The sequence below is a fragment of the Ascidiella aspersa genome, chromosome 3 (assembly GCF_963924565.1).
Source record: "Ascidiella aspersa chromosome 3, kaAscAspe10.2, whole genome shotgun sequence".
Taxonomy (NCBI): Eukaryota; Metazoa; Chordata; class Ascidiacea; order Phlebobranchia; family Ascidiidae; genus Ascidiella; species Ascidiella aspersa.
In genome coordinates, this window is record NC_139449.1 from 9,452,103 (window position 1) to 9,476,294 (window position 24,192).

Genomic DNA, 24,192 nt, shown 5'->3' on the forward strand with positions numbered 1-24,192 from the left:
GGTTCAAATATGGCGTAGAATTTGGGGAATGATCGAAACATATATTTGGTAAATAGAATTTACGTAGATAATGCGTATGGTCATTTTATTAAATTTTGACCAGCTTACGTGTTTGAAAAGCAAATATTATTATTCTCTTAAAGACTAAAAATGGTTTAACGCCTATGGTTTGCTATACTTTTGCAAACTTTTACTCGGTAATTTTTTACCATGGCTTGGGTCGAGCAATCACTGTTAAAACAGGCTTTAAATCTGTAGTTTTAAACAATATGAAAAACACTACTATTATGTTCTCAATACGCAAACTATTAAATCGAAAGTTTTGCTAGATGTTTAGGCCTGATGTTGGTAGTATGCTGGTTGGAGCAAGATGCACGACAGGTGCTAACAGAGAGGCGTAGACTGCCTTAAGATTTCGCATTTAAACTTGCGGCGGTAAATACACCCTATTGACACTTAATTATTAGGCGAAGATTATCGCGAAGTAATTGGTCGCCCGAAAAAAAACTAACGCCGCATTGAACGCAAGCATTATAAATGAGTCGCCGATATTCTGCTTTGAACATCTCTACTCACAATGCTTCCCTCCGTTAATTGTACGGTGGGTGAAACTTTATTCACGGCCTTACCTCTTTGTGTATTACCGCGACAATACGATGAAATACGATTTGGAGAATATTGGAAAAATCGTATTTGGAGAATATTTGCTATTTGCACCTGTATAGTATGTTACTCCAATCCAACATATCAACACACAATTTTAAGTTGTGTAGGCCTGGTGTTGATATGTTGGATTAGAGTTGCCACCAGATTTCGCATTAAAATTTGCGGCGGTAAAATAAGTTGTTTCTTAACAGCATTAAGTAATTTTAATAAAGAGAAGCCTCGTTTTAAAATGCAAGTCGCACGAGCCCAGTTTAGGACGTGCCACTTCGCACAATGAAAGTCTCACGCGCGGGACAATAAAGCGCAGCAGGCGGTGAGTCGCTTCGTCACTTCACAAGCTGGACAAAGCAAGCGAATATGAACGAATTCTGTATGAAAGTTTTTCTGCTGCTAGATGGCAGTCGTTAGCTACAAAGTGCTAAAACGCAATATTTCAGGTTTTTACCCCCCAAGCAAAGGCCCCTGGGGGTGCAGCCTCATAAACTTTTACAAAGCACCTACATACCACTCTACGCCATGTCTCAAAATTTGAAGGTTCTACGATGTCTACTTTTTCTATAAAGCTTCGGACAAAAATCGGTCTGAAACATACCATAGGAAACCATAGGAAACTATAGGAAACCAAAAAAGAACTAGACGGGGGTGCGGTTGTTGTTTATTTTGTCAGGGGGTATACTTTTAAGGTTCAGTGTTATTTTTTTTATATTTTATTTTTTTTTTTCAATTTTCATTTTTTAATATTTTTAGTTGACTTAAATATTTATTTTTATTTTTCAATATTTTTATTTTTAAATATTTTTATTTTTATTTTTTTTTTTGATTTAATTTTTTTTTTTTTTTTTTCGTTTTTTTTTTTTTTTTTCTTTAATACCTTTTTTTTCAATATTTTGTATTGTGTATTTTATATTATATATTTTGTTTTTCATTTTCCTTAACTTGTTTCTGCAAGCAAAAACAGATATGGGCCGAAAAATTCCCCAGCACTTAACTTATGCCTTTGATGCGAAAGGGGTTCAAATATGGCGTAGATTTTGGCAAATGATCGAAACATATATTTGATAAATAGAATTTACGTAGATAATGTGTATGGCCATTTTATTACATTTTGGCCAGCTTACGTGTTTGAAAAGCTAATATTATCATTCTTCTAAAGACTTAAAATGGTTTAACGCCTATGGTTTGCTATACTTTTGCAAACTTTTACTCGGTAAATTTTTACCATGGCTTGGTCCGAGCAATCACTGTTAAAACAAGGTTTAAATCTGTAGTTTCAAACAATATGAAACACACTATTATGTTCTCAATACGCAAACTATTAAATCGAAAGTTTTGCTAGATGTTTAGGCCTGATGTTGGTAGTATGCTGGTTGGAGCAAGATGCACGACAGGTGCTAACAGAGAGGGTAGACTGCCTTAAGATTTCGCATTTAAACTTGCGGCGGTAAATACACCGTAAATACACCATTTGCGGCGGTAAATACACATTGACACTTAATTGTTAGGCGAAGATTATCGCGAAGTAATTGGTCGCCCGAAAAAAAACTAACGCCGCATTGAAAGCAAGCATTATAAATGAGTCGCCGATATTCTGCTTTGAACATCTCTAATCGCAATGCTTCCCTAAGTTAATTGTACGGTGGGTGAAACTTTATTCACGGCCTTACCTCTTTGTGTATTACCGCGACAATACGATGAAATACGATTTGGAGAATATTGGAAAAATCGTATTTGGAGAATATTTGCTATTTGCACCTGTATAGTATGTTACTCCAATCCAACATATCAACACACAATTTTAAGTTGTATAGGCCTGGTGTTGATATGTGGGATTAGAGTTGCCACCAGATTTCGCATTTAAATTTGCGGCGGTAAAAGAAGTTGTTTCTTAACAGCATTAAGTAATTTTACTAAAGAGAAGCCTCGTTTTAAAATGCAAGTCGCACGAGCCCAGTTTAGGACGTGCCACTTCACACAATGAAAGTCTCACGCGCGGGACAATAAAGCGCAGCAGGCGGTGAGTCGCTTCGTCACTTCACAAGCTGGACAAAGCAAGCGAATATGAACGAATTCTGTATAAAAGTTTTTCTGCTGCTAGATGGCTGTCGTTAGCTACAAAGTGCTAAAACGCAATATTTCAGGTTTTTACCCCCCAAGCAAAGGCCCCTGGGGGTGCAGCCTCATAAACTTTTACAAAGCACCTACATACCACTCTACGCCATTTCTGAAAATTTGAAGGTTCTACGATGTCTACTTTTTCTATAAAGCTTCGGACAAAAATCGGTCTGAAACATACCATAAGAAACCATAGGAAACCATAGGAAACCATAGGAAACCAAAAAAGAACTAGATAAGTTTAGGCCTGATGTTGGTATGCTGGTTGGAGCAAGATGCACAACAGGTGCTAACAGAGAGGCGTAGACTGCCTTAAGATTTCGCATTTAAACTTGCGGCGGTAAATACACCCTATTGACACTTAATTATTAGGCGAAGCTTATCGCGAAGTAATTGGTCGCCCCAAAAAATGCTGACGCCACATTTAAAGCAAGCATTATAAATGTGTCGCCGATATTCTGCCTTGAACATCCCTACTCGAAATGCTTCCCTCCGTTAATTGTACGGTGGGTGAAACTTTATTCACGGCCTTACCTCTTTGTGTATTACCGCGACAATACGATGAAATACGATTTGGAGAATATTGGAAACATCGTATTTGGAGAATATTTGCTATTTGCACCTGTTCTGTATGTTACTCCAATCCAACATATCTACACACAATTATAAGTTGTGTATAATAATATAATAACTTATGGCTTTGAAGCGAAGGGGGTTCAAATATGGCGTAGATTTTGGCAAATGATCGAAACATACATTTGATCAATAAGAATTTACGTAGATAATGCTTACGGCCATGTTATTACATTTTGGTCAGCTAGCATGTTTAAAAAGTCAATATTTTCATTCTCTCTAAATGATTTAACGTCTATGGTTTGCTATACTTTTTCCAACTTTTACTGTGTAAATTTTTACCATGCCTTGGTCTGAGCAATCACTGTTGAAACAGAGTTTAAATCTGTAGTTTTGAGCAATATGCAAACACGTTTATGTACCTAATAAGCCACGTTTTATATTGAAAGTTTTGCCAATTTAAATCCAATAAACGCAAAATTTATTTATTTATGACGCCATGTTATGACGTAGCTTTGTAACGTCGTCGTTAAGAATGCGTTAAACTTAAGCTTTTTGTTGTTGCGGCCCTTGTATAATTATATTTGCTTAGACCTGGTGTTGATATGTTTGAATGGTGCAACAATTACAACATGTGCTAACAGAGATGTGTACACTGCCTGTAGGATTCGCATTTAAATTTGCGGTGGTAAAATATTTTGTGTTGTAAGAGCAATAGGTTTTTTTACTTAGAGAGGCCTCTTTATGAAAGGCAAGTCGCATGTGCATATTTTTACTAGGCAAGCCACTTCCAACACAAATGTTGCATGCGCGGGACAATAGGGCACAGCAGGGATGCCAGCAGCCGCCTCGTCGCGACGCGAGCTGGACAAAGCAAGCGAATATGAACGAATTCTGTATGAAAGTTTTTCTGCTGCTAGATGGCTGTCGTTAGCTACAAAGTGCTCAAACGCGATATTTCAGGTTTTTACCCCCCAAGCAAAGGCCCCTGGGGGTGCAGCCTCATAAAGTTTTACAAAGCACCTACATACCACTCTACGCCATGTCTGAAAATTTGAAGGTTCTACGATGTCTACTTTTTCTATGAAGCTTCGGACAAAACTCGGTCTGAAACATACCATAGGAAACCATAGGAAACCATAGGAAACCATAGGAAACCATAGGAAACCATAGGAAACCATAGGAAACCAAAAAAGAACTAGACGGGGGTGCGGTTGTTGTATATTTTGTCAGGGGGTATATTGTCGGGGCTTAGTGTTTATTTTTATTTTGTTTTAATTTTTTTTTGAAATTGATTTTATTTATTTATTTATTTTTTTTCAATTTTATTTTTCATATTCATTTTTTAATTTTAATTTTTTATTTTTTTGTTTTTTTTTTATTTTTATTTTTTTATTGTTTTTTTTATTTAATATTTTTTTTATTTTACACTTTTTATTTTTTAATATTTTGTATTTTGTATTGTGTATTTTATATTATATATTTCATATTTTGTTTTTCATTTTCCTTAACTTGTTTCTGCAAGCAAAAACAGATATGGGCCGAAACTTCCCCACTTTCATGCGAAAGGGGTTCAAATATGGCGTAGTATTTGGGGAATGATCGAAACATATATTTGATAAATAGAATTTGCGTAGATAATGTACATGGCCATTTTATTACATTTTGGCCAGAGCTTACGTGTTTGAAAACCAAATATTATCATTCTCCTCAAGACTTAAAATGGTTTAACGCCTATGGTTTGCAATACTTTTGCAAACTTTTACTCGGTAAATTTTTACCATGGCTTGGTCCGAGCAATCACTGTTAAAACAGACTTTAAATCTGTAGTTTTAAACAATATGAAACACACTATTATGTGTCTAATACGCAAACTATTAAATCGAAAGTTTTGCTAGTTGTTTAGGCCTGATATTGGTATGTTGGTTGGAGCAACATGCACAACAGGTGCTAACAGAGAGGCGTACACTGCCTTAAGATTTCGCATTTAAATTTGCGGCGGTAAATACACCCTATTGACACTTGATTATTAGGCGAAGCTTATCGCGAAGTAATTGGTCGCCCCAAAAAATGCTGACGCCGCATTTAAAGCAAGCATTATAAATGATTCGCCGATATTCTGCTTTGAACATCTCTACTCGCAATGCTTCCCTCCGTTAATTGTACGGTGGGTGAAACTTTATTCACGGCCTTACCTCTTTGTGTATTACAGCAACAATAAGATGAAATACGATTTGGAGAATATTGGAAAAATCGTATTTGGAGAATATTTGCTATTTGCACCTGTATAGTATGTTACTCCAATCCAACATATCAACACACAATTTTAAGTTGTGTAGGCCTGATGTTGATGTTGGATTAGAGTTGCCACCAGATTTCGCATTTAAATTTGCGGCGCCTTTGATGCGAAAGGGGTTCAAATATGGCGTAGAATTTGGGGAATGATCGAAACATATATTTGATAAATAGAATTTACTTAGATAATGCATATGGCTATTTTATTAAATTTTGACCAGCTTACGTGTTTGAAAATCAAATATTATCATTCTCTTAAAGACTAAAAATGGTTTAACGCCTATGGTTTGCTATACTTTTGCAAACTTTCACTAGGTAATTTTTTACCATAGCTTGGTCCGAGCAATCACTGTTAAAACAGGCTTTAAATCTGTCGTTTCAAACAATAAGAAAAACACTATTACGTGCCTAATACGCAAACTATTAAATCGAAAGTTTTGCTAGATAAGTTTAGGCCTGATGTTGGTATGCTGGTTGGAGCAAGATGCACAACAGGTGCTAACAGAGAGGCGTAGACTGCCTTAAGATTTCGCATTTAAACTTGCGGCGGTAAATACACCCTATTGACACTTAATTATTAGGCGAAGCTTATCGCGAAGTAATTGGTCGCCCCAAAAAATGCTGACGCCGCATTTAAAGCAAGCATTATAAATGTGTCGCCGATATTCTGCCTTGAACATCCCTACTCGAAATGCTTCCCTCCGTTAATTGTACGGTGGGTGAAACTTTATTCACGGCCTTACCTCTTTGTGTATTACCGCGACAATACGATGAAATACGATTTGGAGAATATTGGAAACATCGTATTTGGAGAATATTTGCTATTTGCACCTGTTCTGTATGTTACTCCAATCCAACATATCTACACACAATTATAAGTTGTGTATAATAATATAATAACTTATGGCTTTGAAGCGAAGGGGGTTCAAATATGGCGTAGATTTTGGCAAATGATCGAAACATACATTTGATCAATCAAAATTTACGTAGATAATGCTTACGGCCATGTTATTACATTTTGGTCAGCTAGCATGTTTAAAAAGTCAATATTTTCATTCTCTCTAAATGATTTAACGTCTATGGTTTGCTATACTTTTTCCAACTTTTACTGTGTAAATTTTTACCATGCCTTGGTCTGAGCAATCACTGTTGAAACAGAGTTTAAATCTGTAGTTTTGAGCAATATGCAAACACGTTTATGTGCCTAATAAGCCACGTTTTATATTGAAAGTTTTGCCAATTTAAATCCAATAAACGCAAGATTTATTTATTTATGACGCCATGTTATGACGTAGCTTTGTAACGTCGTCGTTAAGAATGCGTTAAAGTTAAGCTTTTTGTTGTTGCGGCCCTTGTATAATTATATTTGCTTAGACCTGGTGTTGATATGTTTGAATGGTGCAACAATTACAACATGTGCTAACAGAGATGTGTACACTGCCTGTAGGATTCGCATTTATCTTGCGGTGGTAAAATATTTTGTGTTGTAAGAGCAATAGGTTTTTTTACTTAGAGGGGCCTCTTTATGAAAGGCAAGTCGCATGTGCATAGTTTTACTAGGCAAGCCACTTCCAACACAAATGTTGCACGCGCGGGACAATAGGGCGCAGCAGGGATGCCGGCAGCCGCCTCGTCGCGACGCGAGCTGGACAAAGCAAGCGAATATGAACGAATTCTGTATGAAAGTTTTTCTGCTGCTAGATGGCTGTCGTTAGCTACAAAGTGCTAAAACGCAATATTTCAGGTTTTTACCCCCCACGCAAAGGCCCCTGGGAGTGCAGCCTCATAAACTTTTACAAAGCACCTACATACCACTCTACGCCATGTCTGAAAATTTGAAGGTTCTACGATGTCTACTTTTTCTATAAAGCTTCGGACAAAACTCGGTCTGAAACATACCATAGCAAACCATAGGAAACCATAGGAAACCATAGGAAACCATAGGAAACCATAGGAAACCAAAAAAGAACTAGACGGGGGTGCGGTTGTTGTATATTTTGTCAGGGGGTATATTTTCAGGGCTTAGTGTTTATTTTCAATTTTTACTTTATTTTAATTTTTTTTTTTTTAATTTTTTTTTTAATATTTTGTATTGTGTACTTTATATTATATATTTTGTTTTTCATTTTCCTTAACTTGTTTCTGCAAGCAAAAACAGATATGGGCCGAAAAATTCCCCAGCACTTAACTTATGCCTTTGATGCGAAAGGGGTTCAAATATGGCGTAGAATTTGGGGAATGATCGAAACATATATTTGATAAATAGAATTTACTTAGATAATGCATATGGCTATTTTATTAAATTTTGACCAGCTTACGTGTTTGAAAATCAAATATTATCATTCTCTTAAAGACTAAAAATGGTTTAACGCCTATGGTTTGCTATACTTTTGCAAACTTTCACTAGGTAATTTTTTACCATAGCTTGGTCCGAGCAATCACTGTTAAAACAGGCTTTAAATCTGTCGTTTCAAACAATATGAAAAACACTATTATGTGCCTAATATGCAAACTATTAAATCGAAAGTTTTGCTAGATATGTTTAGGCCTGATGTTGGTATGCTGGTTGGAGCAAGATGCACAACAGGTGCTAACAGAGAGGCGTAGACTGCCTCAAGATTTCGCATTTAAATTTGCGGCGGTAATACACCCTATTTGACACTTAGGCGAAGCTTATCGCGAAGTAATTGGTCGCCCGAAAAAATGCTGACGCCGCATTTAAAGCAAGCATTATAAATGTGTCGCCGATATTCTGCCTTGAACATCCCTACTCGAAATGCTTCCCTCCGTTAATTGTACGGTGGGTGAAACTTTATTCACGGCCTTACCTCTTTGTGTATTACCGCGACAATACGATGAAATACGATTTGGAGAATATTGGAAACATCGTATTTGGAGAATATTTGCTATTTGCACCTGTTCTGTATGTTACTCCAATCCAACATATCTACACACAATTATAAGTTGTGTATAATAATGTAATAAGTTATGGCTTTGAAGCGAAGGCGCGGGGTTCAAATATGGCGTAGATTTTGGAAATGATCGAAACATACATTTGATCAATAAAAATTTACGTAGATAATGCTTACGGCCATGTTATTACATTTTGGTCAGCTAGCATGTTTAAAAAGTCAATATTTTCATTCTCTCTAAATGATTTAACGTCTATGGTTTGCTATACTTTTTCCAACTTTTACTGTGTAAATTTTTACCATGCCTTGGTCTGAGCAATCACTGTTGAAACAGAGTTTAAATCTGTAGTTTTGAGCAATATGCAAACACGTTTATGTGCCTAATAAGCCACGTTTTATATTGAAAGTTTTGCCAATTTAAATCCAATAAACGCAAGATTTATTTATTTATGACGCCATGTTATGACGTAGCTTTGTAACGTCGTCGTTAAGAATGCGTTAAAGTTAAGCTTTTTGTTGTTGCGGCCCTTGTATAATTATATTTGCTTAGACCTGGTGTTGATATGTTTGAATGGTGCAACAATTACAACATGTGCTAACAGAGATGTGTACACTGCCTGTAGGATTCGCATTTATCTTGCGGTGGTAAAATATTTTGTGTTGTAAGAGCAATAGGTTTTTTTACTTAGAGGGGCCTCTTTATGAAAGGCAAGTCGCATGTGCATAGTTTTACTAGGCAAGCCACTTCCAACACAAATGTTGCACGCGCGGGACAATAGGGCGCAGCAGGGATGCCAGCAGCCGCCTCGTCGCGACGCGAGCTGGACAAAGCAAGCGAATATGAACGAATTCTGTATGAAAGTTTTTCTGCTGCTAGATGGCTGTCGTTAGCTACAAAGTGCTAAAACGCAATATTTCAGGTTTTTACCCCCCACGCAAAGGCCCCTGGGAGTGCAGCCTCATAAACTTTTACAAAGCACCTACATACCACTCTACGCCATGTCTGAAAATTTGAAGGTTCTACGATGTCTACTTTTTCTATAAAGCTTCGGACAAAACTCGGTCTGAAACATACCACAGGAAACCATAGGAAACCATAGGAAACCATAGGAAACCAAAAAAGAACTAGACGGGGGTGCGGTTGTTGTATATTTTGTCAGGGGGTATATTTTCAGGGCTTAGTGTTTATTTTCAATTTTTACTTTATTTTAATTTTTTTTTTTTTAATTTTTTTTTTAATATTTTGTATTGTGTACTTTATATTATATATTTTGTTTTTCATTTTCCTTAACTTGTTTCTGCAAGCAAAAACAGATATGGGCCGAAAAATTCCCCAGCACTTAACTTATGCCTATGATGCGAAAGGGGTTCAAATATGGCGTAGAATTTGGGGAATGATCGAAACATATATTTGATAAATTGAATTTACTTAGATAATGCATATGGCTATTTTATTAAATTTTGACCAGCTTACGTGTTTGAAAATCAAATATTATCATTCTCTTAAAGACTAAAAATGGTTTAACGCCTATGGTTTGCTATACTTTTGCAAACTTTCACTAGGTAATTTTTTACCATAGCTTGGTCCGAGCAATCACTGTTAAAACAGGCTTTAAATCTGTCGTTTCAAACAATATGAAAAACACTATTATGTGCCTAATACGCAAACTATTAAATCGAAAGTTTTGCTAGATATGTTTAGGCCTGATGTTGGTATGCTGGTTGGAGCAAGATGCACAACAGGTGCTAACAGAGAGGCGTAGACTGCCTTAAGATTTCGCATTTAAATTTGCGGCGGTAATACACCCTATTTGACACTTAGGCGAAGCTTATCGCGAAGTAATTGGTCGCCCGAAAAAATGCTGACGCCGCATTTAAAGCAAGCATTATAAATGTGTCGCCGATATTCTGCCTTGAACATCCCTACTCGAAATGCTTCCCTCCGTTAATTGTACGGTGGGTGAAACTTTATTCACGGCCTTACCTCTTTGTGTATTACCGCGACAATACGATGAAATACGATTTGGAGAATATTGGAAACATCGTATTTGGAGAATATTTGCTATTTGCACCTGTTCTGTATGTTACTCCAATCCAACATATCTACACACAATTATAAGTTGTGTATAATAATGTAATAACTTATGGCTTTGAAGCGAAGGCGCGGGGTTCAAATATGGCGTAGATTTTGGCAAATGATCGAAACATACATTTGATCAATCAAAATTTACGTAGATAATGCTTACGGCCATGTTATTACATTTTGGTCAGCTAGCATGTTTAAAAAGTCAATATTTTCATTCTCTCTAAATGATTTAACGTCTATGGTTTGCTATACTTTTTCCAACTTTTACTGTGTAAATTTTTACCATGCCTTGGTCTGAGCAATCACTGTTGAAACAGAGTTTAAATCTGTAGTTTTGAGCAATATGCAAACACGTTCATGTGCCTAATAAGCCACGTTTTATATTGAAAGTTTTGCCAATTTAAATCCAATAAACGCAAGATTTATTTATTTATGACGCCATGTTATGACGTAGCTTTGTAACGTCGTCGTTAAGAATGCGTTAAACTTAAGAATTTTGTTGTTGCGGCCCTTGTATAATTATATTTGTTTAGACCTGGTGTTGATATGTTTGAATGGTGCAACAATTACAACATGTGCTAACAGAGATGTGTACACTGCCTGTAGGATTCGCATTTAAATTTGCGGTGGTAAAATATTTTGTGTTGTAAGAGCAATAGGTTTTTTTACTTAGAGAGGCCTTTTTATGAAAGGCAAGTCGCATGTGCATAGTTTTACTAGGCAAGCCACTTCCAACACAAATGTTGCACGCGCGGGACAATAGGGCGCAGCAGGGATGCCAGCAGCCGCCTCGTCGCGACGCGAGCTGGACAAAGCAAGCGAATATGAACGAATTCTGTATGAAAGTTTTTCTGCTGCTAGATGGCTGTCGTTAGCTACAAAGTGCTAAAACGCAATATTTCAGGTTTTTACCCCCCAAGCAAAGGCCCCTGGGAGTGCAGCCTCATAAACTTTTACAAAGCACCTACATACCACTCTACGCCACGTCTGAAAATTTGAAGGTTCTACGATGTCTACTTTTTCTATAAAGCTTCGGACAAAAGTCGGTCTGAAACAAACCATAGGAAACCATAGGAAACCATAGGAAACCATAGGAAACCATAGGAAACCAAAAAAGAACTAGACGGGGGTGCGGTTGTTGTATATTTTGTCAGGGGATATATTTTCAGGGCTTAGTGTTTATTTTCAATTTTTACTTTATATTAATTTTTTTTTTTAAATTTTTTTTTTAATATTTTGTATTGTGTACTTTATATTATATATTTTGTTTTTCATTTTCCTTAACTTGTTTCTGCAAGCAAAAACAGATATGGGCCGAAAACTTCCCCACTTAAAATATGCCTTTGATGCGAAAGGGGTTCAAATATGGCGTAGAATTTGGGGAATGATCGAAACATATATTTGATAAATAGACTTTACTTAGATAATGCATATGGCTATTCTATTAAATTTTGACCAGCTTACGTGTTTGAAAATCAAATATTATCATTCTCTTAAAGACTAAAAATGGTTTAACGCCTATGGTTTGCTATACTTTTGCAAACTTTCACTAGGTAATTTTTTACCATAGCTTGGTCCGAGCAATCACTGTTAAAACAGGCTTTAAATCTGTCGTTTCAAACAATATGAAAAACACTATTACGTGCCTAATACGCAAACTATTAAATCGAAAGTTTTGCTAGATAAGTTTAGGCCTGATGTTGGTATGCTGGTTGGAGCAAATTGCACAACAGGTGCTAACAGAGAGGCGTAGACTGCCTTAAGATTTCGCATTTAAGCTTGCGGCGGTAAATACACCCTATTGACACTTAATTATTAGGCGAAGCTTATCGCGAAGTAATTGGTCGCCCCAAAAAATGCTGACGCCGCATTTAAAGCAAGCATTATAAATGTGTCGCCGATATTCTGCCTTGAACATCCCTACTCGAAATGCTTCCCTCCGTTAATTGTACGGTGGGTGAAACTTTATTCACGGCCTTACCTCTTTGTGTATTACCGCGACAATACGATGAAATACGATTTGGAGAATATTGGAAACATCGTATTTGGAGAATATTTGCTATTTGCACCTGTTCTGTATGTTACTCCAATCCAACATATCTACACACAATTATAAGTTGTGTATAATAATATAATAACTTATGGCTTTGAAGCGAAGGGGGTTCAAATATGGCGTAGATTTTGGCAAATGATCGAAACATACATTTGATCAATAAAAATTTACGTAGATAATGCTTACGGTCATGTTATTACATTTTGGTCAGCTAGCATGTTTAAAATGTCAATATTTTCACTCTCTCTAAATGATTTAACGTCTATGGTTTGCTATACTTTTTCCAACTTTTACTGTGTAAATTTTTACCATGCCTTGGTCTGAGCAATCACTGTTGAAACAGAGTTTAAATCTGTAGTTTTGAGCAATATGCAAACACGTTTATGTGCCTAATAAGCCACGTTTTATATTGAAAGTTTTGCCAATTTAAATCCAATAAACGCAAGATTTATTTATTTATGACGCCATGTTATGACGTAGCTTTGTAACGTCGTCGTTAAGAATGCGTTAAACTTAAGCTTTTTGTTGTTGCGGCCCTTGTATAATTATATTTGCTTAGACCTGGTGTTGATATGTTTGAATGGTGCAACAATTACAACATGTGCTAACAGAGATGTGTACACTGCCTGTAGGATTCGCATTTAAATTTGCGGTGGTAAAATATTTTGTGTTGTAAGAGCAATAGGTTTTTTTACTTAGAGAGGCCTCTTTATGAAAGGCAAGTCGCATGTGCATAGTTTTACTAGGCAAGCCACTTCCAACACAAATGTTGCACGCGCGGGACAATAGGGCGCAGCAGGGATGCCAGCAGCCGCCTCGTCGCGACGCGAGCTGGACAAAGCAAGCGAATATGAGCGAATTCTGTATGAAAGTTTTTCTGCTGCTAGATGGCTGTCGTTAGCTACAAAGTGCTAAAACGCAATATTTCAGGTTTTTACCCCCCAAGCAAAGGCCCCTGGGAGTGCAGCCTCATAAACTTTTACAAAGCACCTACATACCACTCTACGCCATGTCTGAAAATTTGAAGGTTCTACGATGTCTACTTTTTCTATAAAGCTTCGGACAAAACTCGGTCTGAAACATACCATAGGAAACCAAAAAAGACTAGACGGGGGTGCGGTTGTTGTATATTTTGTCAGGGGATATATTTTCAGGGCTTAGTGTTTATTTTCAATTTTTACTTTATTTTAATTTTTTTTTTTTAAATTTTTTTTTTAATATTTTGTATTGTGTACTTTATATTATACATTTTGTTTTTCATTTTCCTTAACTTGTTTCTGCAAGCAAAAACAGATATGGGCCGAAAACTTCCCCACTTAAAATATGCCTTTGATGCGAAAGGGGTTCAAATATGGCGTAGAATTTGGGGAATGATCGAAAGATATATTTGATAAACAGAATTTACTTAGATAATGCATATGGCTATTTTATTAAATTTTGACCAGCTTACGTGTTTGAAAATCAAATAATATCATTCTCTTAAAGACTAAAAATGGTTTAACGCCTATGGTTTGCTATACTTTTGCAAACTTTCACTAGGTAATTTTTTACCATAGCTTGGTCCGAGCAATCACTGTTAAAACAGGCTTTAAATCTGTCGTTTCAAACAATATGAAAAACACTATTACGTGCCTAATACGCAAACTATTAAATCGAAAGTTTTGCTAGATAAGTTTAGGCCTGATGTTGGTATGCTGGTTGGAGCAAGATGCACAACAGGTGCTAACAGAGAGGCGTAGACTGCCTTAAGATTTCGCATTTAAACTTGCGGCGGTAAATACACCCTATTGACACTTAATTATTAGGCGAAGCTTATCGCGAAGTAATTGGTCGCCCCAAAAAATGCTGACGCCGCATTTAAAGCAAGCATTATAAATGTGTCGCCGATATTCTGCCTTGAACATCCCTACTCGAAATGCTTCCCTCCGTTAATTGTACGGTGGGTGAAACTTTATTCACGGCCTTACCTCTTTGTGTATTACCGCGACAATACGATGAAATACGATTTGGAGAATATTGGAAACATCGTATTTGGAGAATATTTGCTATTTGCACCTGTTCTGTATGTTACTTCAATCCAACATATCTACACACAATTATAAGTTGTGTATAATAATATAATAACTTATGGCTTTGAAGCGAAGGGGGTTCAAATATGGCGTAGATTTTGGCAAATGATCGAAACATACATTTGATCAATAAAAATTTACGTAGATAATGCTTACGGCCATGTTATTACATTTTGGTCAGCTAGCATGTTTAAAAAGTCAATATTTTCATTCTCTCTAAATGATTTAACGTCTATGGTTTGCTATACTTTTTCCAACTTTTACTGTGTAAATTTTTACCATGCCTTGGTCTGAGCAATCACTGTTGAAACAGAGTTTAAATCTGTAGTTTTGAGCAATATGCAAACACATTTATGTGCCTAATAAGCCACGTTTTATATTGAAAGTTTTGCCAATTTAAATCCAATAAACGCAAGATTTATTTATTTATGACGCCATGTTATGACGTAGCTTTGTAACGTCGTCGTTAAGAATGCGTTAAACTTAAGCTTTTTGTTGTTGCGGCCCTTGTATAATTATATTTGCTTAGACCTGGTGTTGATATGTTTGAATGGTGCAACAATTACAACATGTGCTAACAGAGATGTGTACACTGCCTGTAGGATTCGCATTTAAATTTGCGGTGGTAAAATATTTTGTGTTGTAAGAGCAATAGGTTTTTTTACTTAGAGAGGCCTCTTTATGAAAGGCAAGTCGCGTGTGCATAGTTTTACTAGGCAAGCCACTTCCAACACAAATGTTGCACGCGCGGGACAATAGGGCGCAGCAGGGATGCCAGCAGCCGCCTCGTCGCGACGCGAGCTGGACAAAGCAAGCGAATATGAACGAATTCTGTATGAAAGTTTTTCTGCTGCTAGATGGCTGTCGTTAGCTAAAAAGTGCTAAAACGCAATATTTCAGGTTTTTACCCCCCAAGCAAAGGCCCCTGGGAGTGCAGCCTCATAAACTTTTACAAAGCACCTACATACCACTCTACGCCATGTCTGAAAATTTGAAGGTTCTACGATGTCTACTTTTTCTATAAAGCTTCGGACAAAACTCGGTCTGAAACAAACCATAGGAAACCATAGGAAACCATAGGAAACCATAGGAAACCATAGGAAACCATAGGAAACCAAAAAAGAATAACGGCAAAAACAAGATATGTCCCGAAAATAAATTTTCGGCCCATATAAATAGCGGCAAAAACAAGATATGTCCCGAAAATAAATTTTCGGCCCATATAATAACGGCAAAAACAAGATATGTCCCGAAAATAAATTTTCGGCCCATATAATAACGGCAAAAACAAGATATGTCCCGAAAATAAATTTTCGGCCCATATAATTAAATCGAAAGTTTTGCTAGATAAATTTAGGCCTGATGTTGGTATGCTGGTTGGAGCAAGATGCACAACAGGTGCTAACAGAGAGGCGTAGACTGCCTTAAGATTTCGCATTTAAACTTGCGGCGGTAAATACACCCTATTGACACTTAATTATTAGGCGAAGCTTATCGCGAAGTAATTGGTCGCCCGAAAAAATGCTGACGCCGCATTTAAAGCAAGCATTATAAATGTGTCGCCGATATTCTGCCTTGAACATCCCTACTCGAAATGCTTCCCTCCGTTAATTGTACGGTGGGTGAAACTTTATTCACGGCCTTACCTCTTTGTGTATTACCGCGACAATACGATGAAATACGATTTGGAGAATATTGGAAACATCGTATTTGGAGAATATTTGCTATTTGCACCTGTTCTGTATGTTACTCCAATCCAACATATCTACACACAATTATAAGTTGTGTATAATAATATAATAACTTATGGCTTTGAAGCGAAGGGGGTTCAAATATGGCGTAGATTTTGGCAAATGATCGAAACATACATTTGATCAATCAAAATTTACGTAGATAATGCTTACGGCCATGTTATTACATTTTGGTCAGCTAGCATGTTTAAAAAGTCAATATTTTCATTCTCTCTAAATGATTTAACGTCTATGGTTTGCTATACTTTTTCCAACTTTTACTGTGTAAATTTTTACCATGCCTTGGTCTGAGCAATCACTGTTGAAACAGAGTTTAAATCTGTAGTTTTGAGCAATATGCAAACACGTTTATGTGCCTAATAAGCCACGTTTTATATTGAAAGTTTTGCCAATTTAAATCCAATAAACGCAAGATTTATTTATTTATGACGCCATGTTATGACGTAGCTTTGTAACGTCGTCGTTAAGAATGCGTTAAACTTGAGCTTTTTGTTGTTGCGGCCCTTGTATAATTATATTTGCTTAGACCTGGTGTTGATATGTTTGAATGGTGCAACAATTACAACATGTGCTAACAGAGATGTGTACACTGCCTGTAGGATTCGCATTTAAATTTGCGGTGGTAAAATATTTTGTGTTGTAAGAGCAATAGGTTTTTTTACTTAGAGAGGCCTCTTTATGAAAGGCAAGTTGCATGTGCATAGTTTTACTAGGCAAGCCACTTCCAACACAAATGTTGCACGCGCGGGACAATAGGGCGCAGCAGGGATGCCGGCAGCCGCCTCGTCGCGACGCGAGCTGGACAAAGCAAGCGAATATGAACGAATTCTGTATGAAAGTTTTTCTGTTGCTAGATGGCTGTCGTTAGCTACAAAGTGCTAAAACGCAATATTTCAGGTTTTTACCCCCCAAGCAAAGGCCCCTGGGAGTGCAGCCTCATAAACTTTTACAAAGCACCTACATACCACTCTACGCCATGTCTGAAAATTTGAAGGTTCTACGATGTCTACTTTTTCTATAAAGCTTCGGACAAAACTCGGTCTGAAACAAACCATAGGAAACCATAGGAAACCATAGGAAACCATAGGAAACCATAGGAAACCATAGGAAACCATAGGAAACCATAGGAAACCAAAAAAGAATAACGGCAAAAACAAGATATGTCCCGAAAATAAATTTTCGGCCCATATAATAACGGCAAAAACAAGATATGTCCCGAAAATAAATTTTCGGCCCATATAATAACGGCAAAAACAAGATATGTCCCGAAAATAAATTTTCGGCCCATATAATAACGGCAAAAACAAGATATGTCCCGAAAATAAATTTTCGGCCCATATAATAACGGCAAAAACAAGATATGTCCCGAAAATAAATTTTCGGCCCATATAACAAGATATGTCCCGAAAATAAATTTTCGGCCCATATAATAACGGCAAAAACAAGATATGTCCCGAAAATAAATTTTCGGCCCATATAATAACGGCAAAAACAAGATATGTTCCGAAAATAAATTTTCGGCCCATATAATAACGGCAAAAACAAGATATGTCCCGAAAATAAATTTTCGGCCCATATAATTAGGCCCGATAAATAACAAAAAAATAGGTTTGGTCATTCTGCAATAATATGACGATTACCAGTTGTTAACAATTAGTTGTTCCAACTCGATGTCATTGCGATATTAATATAACTATTGACACTACATGTTTACTTGTCTAGTGTATAGCGAACATTTATTCACGTAAAACTGGAGTTGTTTTGATTTGGTAACTATTTATGTGATAAGAATGTTAGAATCTTAAACCAACATTTGACCTTTATATGTAGGATACGAAGAGCTTTTGGAGTTCTTCGAAATGGGGCCAAACGCTAAATCTGAACATGAAAAATTTCTTGTTCAAGGTTTGCCATACTGCATTGTTGAAACATTTATAGTTTTTAATTGTTTATTGCTTTTCTGCACGCAATAAGTAAACAACAAAAATAAATCGTCCTTCTCTGTATCACAGAGTCTTTGGATGCTATTATAGCAGAACTTCGTCGATTCGAATTTACAAAATTCCAAGTCATAAATGCCGTAATGTCTACAGGTAATTTTTGTTGAATGAAATTCTGCAAAATATTTGATATTCTTAGTTTGAACTTTCTTTTGCGTTGAACAGAATCACTGGAGCTATCAACATTGATAAGATGCATTTTTGAAAAAAATCACGTAATCCGAAAACATGCAAAGAAACAACCTTCAGGTATTTATTGGTACAGTACAATGTTCCCTAAAAAGATAAAATATCCCGAACACAGCGGTTAAAATAGTTTCAAAGCAAACGAACGTTTGGCTTTACGACAATAGCATGGAAAACTCTGTTTTATCAAATGCCTTATACTTGAACAATTGGCATAATTATACTCTTACGAAAATATTTTAATTTGATACAGAAAGGTCGAGTTAATCCAAATGAGCATCAGTTAGACTTAAATTACCCAATTGCGTTAGAGATAGCTGGACATTTATAATGTTCCTACCCAAAATAACTTTGAAAAACTATTCAAAACACGAGGCCTAAATGGTTGTTGCAAACTTTATAAAGCCTGGATACACATTACACATATTTGGCTTTGCACAAGCTGTTGTATAAAAACCTATTTTCTGCCTAAAATTTAAACTTGACATTTTTATCCGAATGCTACAATAGAGCAACAAACAGTTGTTGTATTGTGATGTCACAATCACTTATGCTGGGCATGCGATTCCTGCTGCCCTCTGGTGTTGACGATGTTGGTCGCGCTTCACCGCTCGAAGCTGCTATTCGAAGAAACATGAGTTAGCAAAAAGCACAAGCAGAGTGTAGTTAATTAGTAGCTTCTTACATTAATTACAAGAAAATATTTGTAAATTGGTGGTAATTATTATTTATTCTATCTATTGTCTGACTTATAACTAGTTATTGTAATTTGACATTAGAATTTTCTTTCAGAGGTTGTTTTGGACTACCTTCGCCAACTGGAAATATACTGCTATGGATCATTACTTAAGCTGGCTGAGTACAAACAAACTGAAGTTAGCTGTGCCTATCTGGCAACAGGTGGATACGTTTGACAACTTGTTTTACAAGGTTTGGTAAAGCAATTTTGTTTTTAGGAAGATCGTCCAATGCTGATTCTTTGCTTCAATGGCTGAATTCAAAAGGCATTAAATCTGCAATTAGTAAGTTTTTATAGAGTCCACTTAAAACTAAATATACTGAATGTACTCTGTACAAGTTAAGGCACGGTAGGGCAGATTGGCTAAACATTGAAAACGTAATGCCTAATGCATCCAATAAAGTGATTACCTGAGATTTTATGTAATGCATTTTTTGTGTTTACCCAATTTCTTCCTTTTTGTTTGCGAGTAAACTAAGTTTCAGGTAAAATTCCAGCCCTATAAAAAACAAATATATTTTAAATAATAAGCTTTGTATGTGTATTAACAACAGAATCTGGCCCTCCAACAGAACACATAATGCCGACGATAAAAGTTCTAAAATTTATTAATAAAAGCTTGAGAAGCGCACCGCTCCGAACAAAAATCAGTCAGCAAGGTCTAAAACTTTAATACAAATATGCATTTCGCCTATAAATGGCATCATCAGTATTTATATTTTAATATATTTTAATTTTTTACTATTTATTTGTACAGACAAACTGATGATGCCATTTATAGGCGAAATGCATATTTGTATTAAAGTTTTAGACCTTGCTGACTGATTTTTGTTCGGAGCGGTGCGCTTCTCAAGCTTTTATTTTAAATAATAGGTTGATAAGCGCACGCATAAAATGCATATTTATATTAAAAAGTTTTAGACCTTGTTGACTGATTGTTGTTCGAAGCGGCGCGCTTCTCAAGCAATTATAAAAGAGAAAGTTAAGCATTATGTGTTCCGTTGGAGGACACGATTATACACATGCTAAGCATTTTTGAAATAACGAATTTTATTTCGTTTATTCCTTATACAGAGCAATGATGCCCTTCAAAATGTATGTGTTCCAACTGTAATTTTGATACGTTTAATAACACCACTACTATTTTATCAGAGCGGAGATTTGGTAGATGACATTAAGTATAGAGCCGCCAATAATTACTATTTGATCCACAGCCGATGACGCCGCACCCTATGATGGATGGGAACGGCCAAGCCCTGTCCGACGTAGCATTAACTGGCGACTTAGACGGGAAATAAAAAATGCGAAAGCTATGACAACCTTACAAGCAATTCAAGTTACGGATGTGTTTGCTCTTTCTGTTAGCCAACGAATGAGTTTATACAGGTGGATAGCTTTGTTTGCTGCAGTATGAATTTAACGTTGAAGAAACAATATTTTAAACAACGGAACAATATTAGTTGCAAACTAAAGTTTTGTATGGAAATCTTCTATATAAGATGAAACATTACTCTATGCCATGCGTTTCTTTCAAAAAGAGTTATAAATTAGTCCGTTTTGCTCTACTATAGGTTTCTCCAAAGGAGATTTACTATTTTACTTTTAATATTTTTTTTTACACTTTAATATACAGTAAAGCGGAAATATATTTTTTCCGCAGTAAAAAAATATTGAGCAACGATTGAATAAGATAAAAACCGATTGTTTTTTTTTATTAAAAAAACCTTAAATCTCAGAAAATGGCTCGACTTCTACCGTTTGCATCTACAAGCCGAGATTGACGTAAAGTCGAGAAGATACAATAAAGTTATTAAAAGTTTGCAAAACCTTTACGATCGCCAAAACAGCGCCGTACTACGCAATGCCGACGTCATTGGAATAACAACTACTGGCGCAGCAAAATATCGGAAAATAATCAGAGACCTACCAGTAAGCGGTTTGCTGTGATATGTTACATAGTCGTATTACTGTGGAATTTTCTAGACCGAACCTGGAGGTTTTACGTGCAGGATTTTGTAGTAAAGAAATTGAAATAAAAAATCACTATTCTCCCGACCTTGCATCCCGGAGCGTGATAAGTGTATTTTCGATGTCACATACAACCCATGATAACAGAGTATCGTAAATTCAATTTGCTTTATCGGAAATTTTTCGATTTTATTCAGCGCAGTTCTATCATCTCCGGTTCGTATTTTTCCGATCTTTGTATAGTTCAGCACGCTTGGCGTATAATGATGTTTGCCTACTTCAATTTAATAACAAAAATATAGAATATAATATTGTACGAATATTGACTTCCAACACTGAACGAAATAGATAAACACTATAGATGCAGCCTTATACAGTTAAACACTGTTTGGCAGACGGGCGCGCAATTACTGTGACTCATTGACATGCTTTTGTGACTCTTCCATTTAAAAAAGTATTATCAAACGATTTAAACAGAGGTGTACCTCACTTTTAACTATGCTTCGTATATTAATTATTGAACCAGTTTAACCTGTTTTATCCATTTTATGCGATTAGCGTTGCTAAAATGTTTGCTCATCCCTGCTGTATACACTATTGCAGACTTGGACAACTAGATTTATTTCAGCTTTTTAAAATTAGATTAGAATTAAAATTAGAGCATTTTAGTTTTCCAAATTAGATTAGAATTAAATCGTTTTGAGTTTTTTTCAAATTAGATTAGAATTAGAATTACCGAATTCCTAAAAAATCTAATTTCAACTAGAATTTGAACTAGAATCACATTTAGTTTTTCCAACCAATTTAATTTAATCACAATTTATTCTTACAAGAACGTGAATGGTAAATATGTGTGTGCTAATTTGTATGCATTTTTATGCTTTTTAGCCTGTAAACATTACATACAAGTCGTACCAACCAGAAAATTTTAATTGAAATTCTGCGTTTGAACTGAGAGACTAAAAATGCCTTTGGACAAAGTAGCATTTTTGGTAAAATCCAAATTAGATTAGAACTAGAATTAGAGCAAACAAGCAATTCACAAATTAGATTAGAAGTAGAATTAGCCGCATTTTGTTCTAATTCAATAAATTAGAACTAGAATTTATCTAGTTGTCCAAGTCTGCACTATTGGTATATTTGATGCAGGTCAAGGTTGTCGTTGTCGAGGAGGCTGCAGAAGTACTGGAAGCACACATCGTGACGTCAATGCCCGCCACCACCGAACATTTGATTTTGATTGGGGATCACCAGCAGTTAAGACCCTCGGCCATCGTATTTGAACTTGCCAGAAAATACAAACTCGATGTTTCGCTCTTTGAACGCATGGTATTTTGAAATTGTATGTGCTGTATCTGGTTGCATTGACCAAAATCTGGTCACACGCATTTTTCAGACACAATCTTTGTTTTTACTTAAAGACAAAATTTTTATTATTTTTTCAGAGACAATTTTTTAACATAACTTCTCAAAGTTACTTTAAAACGGGAGGTCTTATACAAAAGTGGCCTATTGAAACCATTTAGGTTATTGTTCCATGTCATGCACACATGAGCAACTGAAATATTTAATTTAAATCCATTAAAGAGAATGGCTGCATAGCTTGGCGAAAAACGGACATGGTTTGTAAAAAAAGTACATTTTTTAGCCGGTTATTCGTACGTGCAAAAAATATTTCGCCGTAGCGTAGTTTCAGCAGCAATTCGTTTACCGGAAGCTGTCCCGGATCGTTACGGTTTAATTCCATCAATGTTAATAACTTCCACGTATAGCAAGTCAAAGTCTTTATCGACTAAAGTCATTTTATTTGACTAAACTCACTTCAACTTAATTCCACCAAAAACAGATGAATTATAATTATTAAAACTGAAAAACTCAATCTGTTCATGCAATATGCATGATAAACACCAACACCAAAACATGAAATTAAGATTTAAATCGAGCATTTTGAAAAATTGACTTAAGCGCAGTAAGGCCATTGCCAAGCCGCTCGAACTATATGAACATATTTTTAAAATGTCTGTTCTTTCAACTATTTAACGTCTGCTTGTAGATCAACAACAAGGTTCCGTTCACGAGGCTCAACACGCAGCACCGCATGAGACCCGAAATCGCCAATCTGCTTCGGCCTCACTTTTACGAAAACTTGGTTGATCACAGTAGGGTGCTCGCATACGAATCTATCAGTGGCGTGGGCAAGAACGTGTACTTTCTTACTCACGAAAACCACGAAAGAAGCGAGAGAGACGGCCAAAGCAAGGTAGGGATGTTAGATACTTCTAAAACCGATAATAATCGATGTTTTGGGTAAAGAGTTCCACGATTCAATCCGATGATTCCAAGGACGTCATTACTATGATCAAAAAGAGAAAAATTATCAAATTACTAGGTTAAATGGGAATGCCGTTGGATCATTTGAAATTGCATTTTGTGGCAAATCTTTTTATTTTCAATATTTTCTCAGAAATAAGTCTTTTAAGTATACAAAACACGTTGAATGGCTGCAAAAACAGAACCGATGTTCCGGAAAACTATGCTTTTTGAACAATATCGTTTGCATTTGCAGAGCAACCAGCACGAGGCGGATTTCATGGTGTCTTTTAGCAAGTACCTGATTTGCCAAGGCTACAAACCAACACAAATCACCATTCTGGCTGCATATTCTGGTATGTGAAATTGCTTTTGAAAAGCAGACAGTATGATGTCTTTCAAAAATCAAAAATATTTTTTTGTTTTTTTCAATAAAGCCTGAGCATATGTGTAATTTTAAAAAGACACTTTT

General features: G+C 36.1%; 1 protein-coding gene across 1 annotated transcript in view; it reads left to right on the forward strand.

Moving 5' to 3' along the window:
• LOC146159110 (NFX1-type zinc finger-containing protein 1-like) overlaps nt 1-24,192 on the forward strand; it is a 46,937-nt gene that overhangs the window by 17,258 nt on the left and 5,487 nt on the right. The window contains exons 16-25 of the mRNA XM_083384864.1: nt 18,348-18,422; nt 18,530-18,610; nt 18,683-18,766; nt 19,496-19,603; nt 19,660-19,725; nt 20,657-20,828; nt 21,179-21,371; nt 22,560-22,739; nt 23,464-23,670; nt 23,977-24,076. Coding sequence (XP_083240990.1) covers nt 18,348-18,422; nt 18,530-18,610; nt 18,683-18,766; nt 19,496-19,603; nt 19,660-19,725; nt 20,657-20,828; nt 21,179-21,371; nt 22,560-22,739; nt 23,464-23,670; nt 23,977-24,076 — 1,266 coding nt within the window. The remainder of the gene's footprint in view (nt 1-18,347; nt 18,423-18,529; nt 18,611-18,682; nt 18,767-19,495; nt 19,604-19,659; nt 19,726-20,656; nt 20,829-21,178; nt 21,372-22,559; nt 22,740-23,463; nt 23,671-23,976; nt 24,077-24,192) is intronic.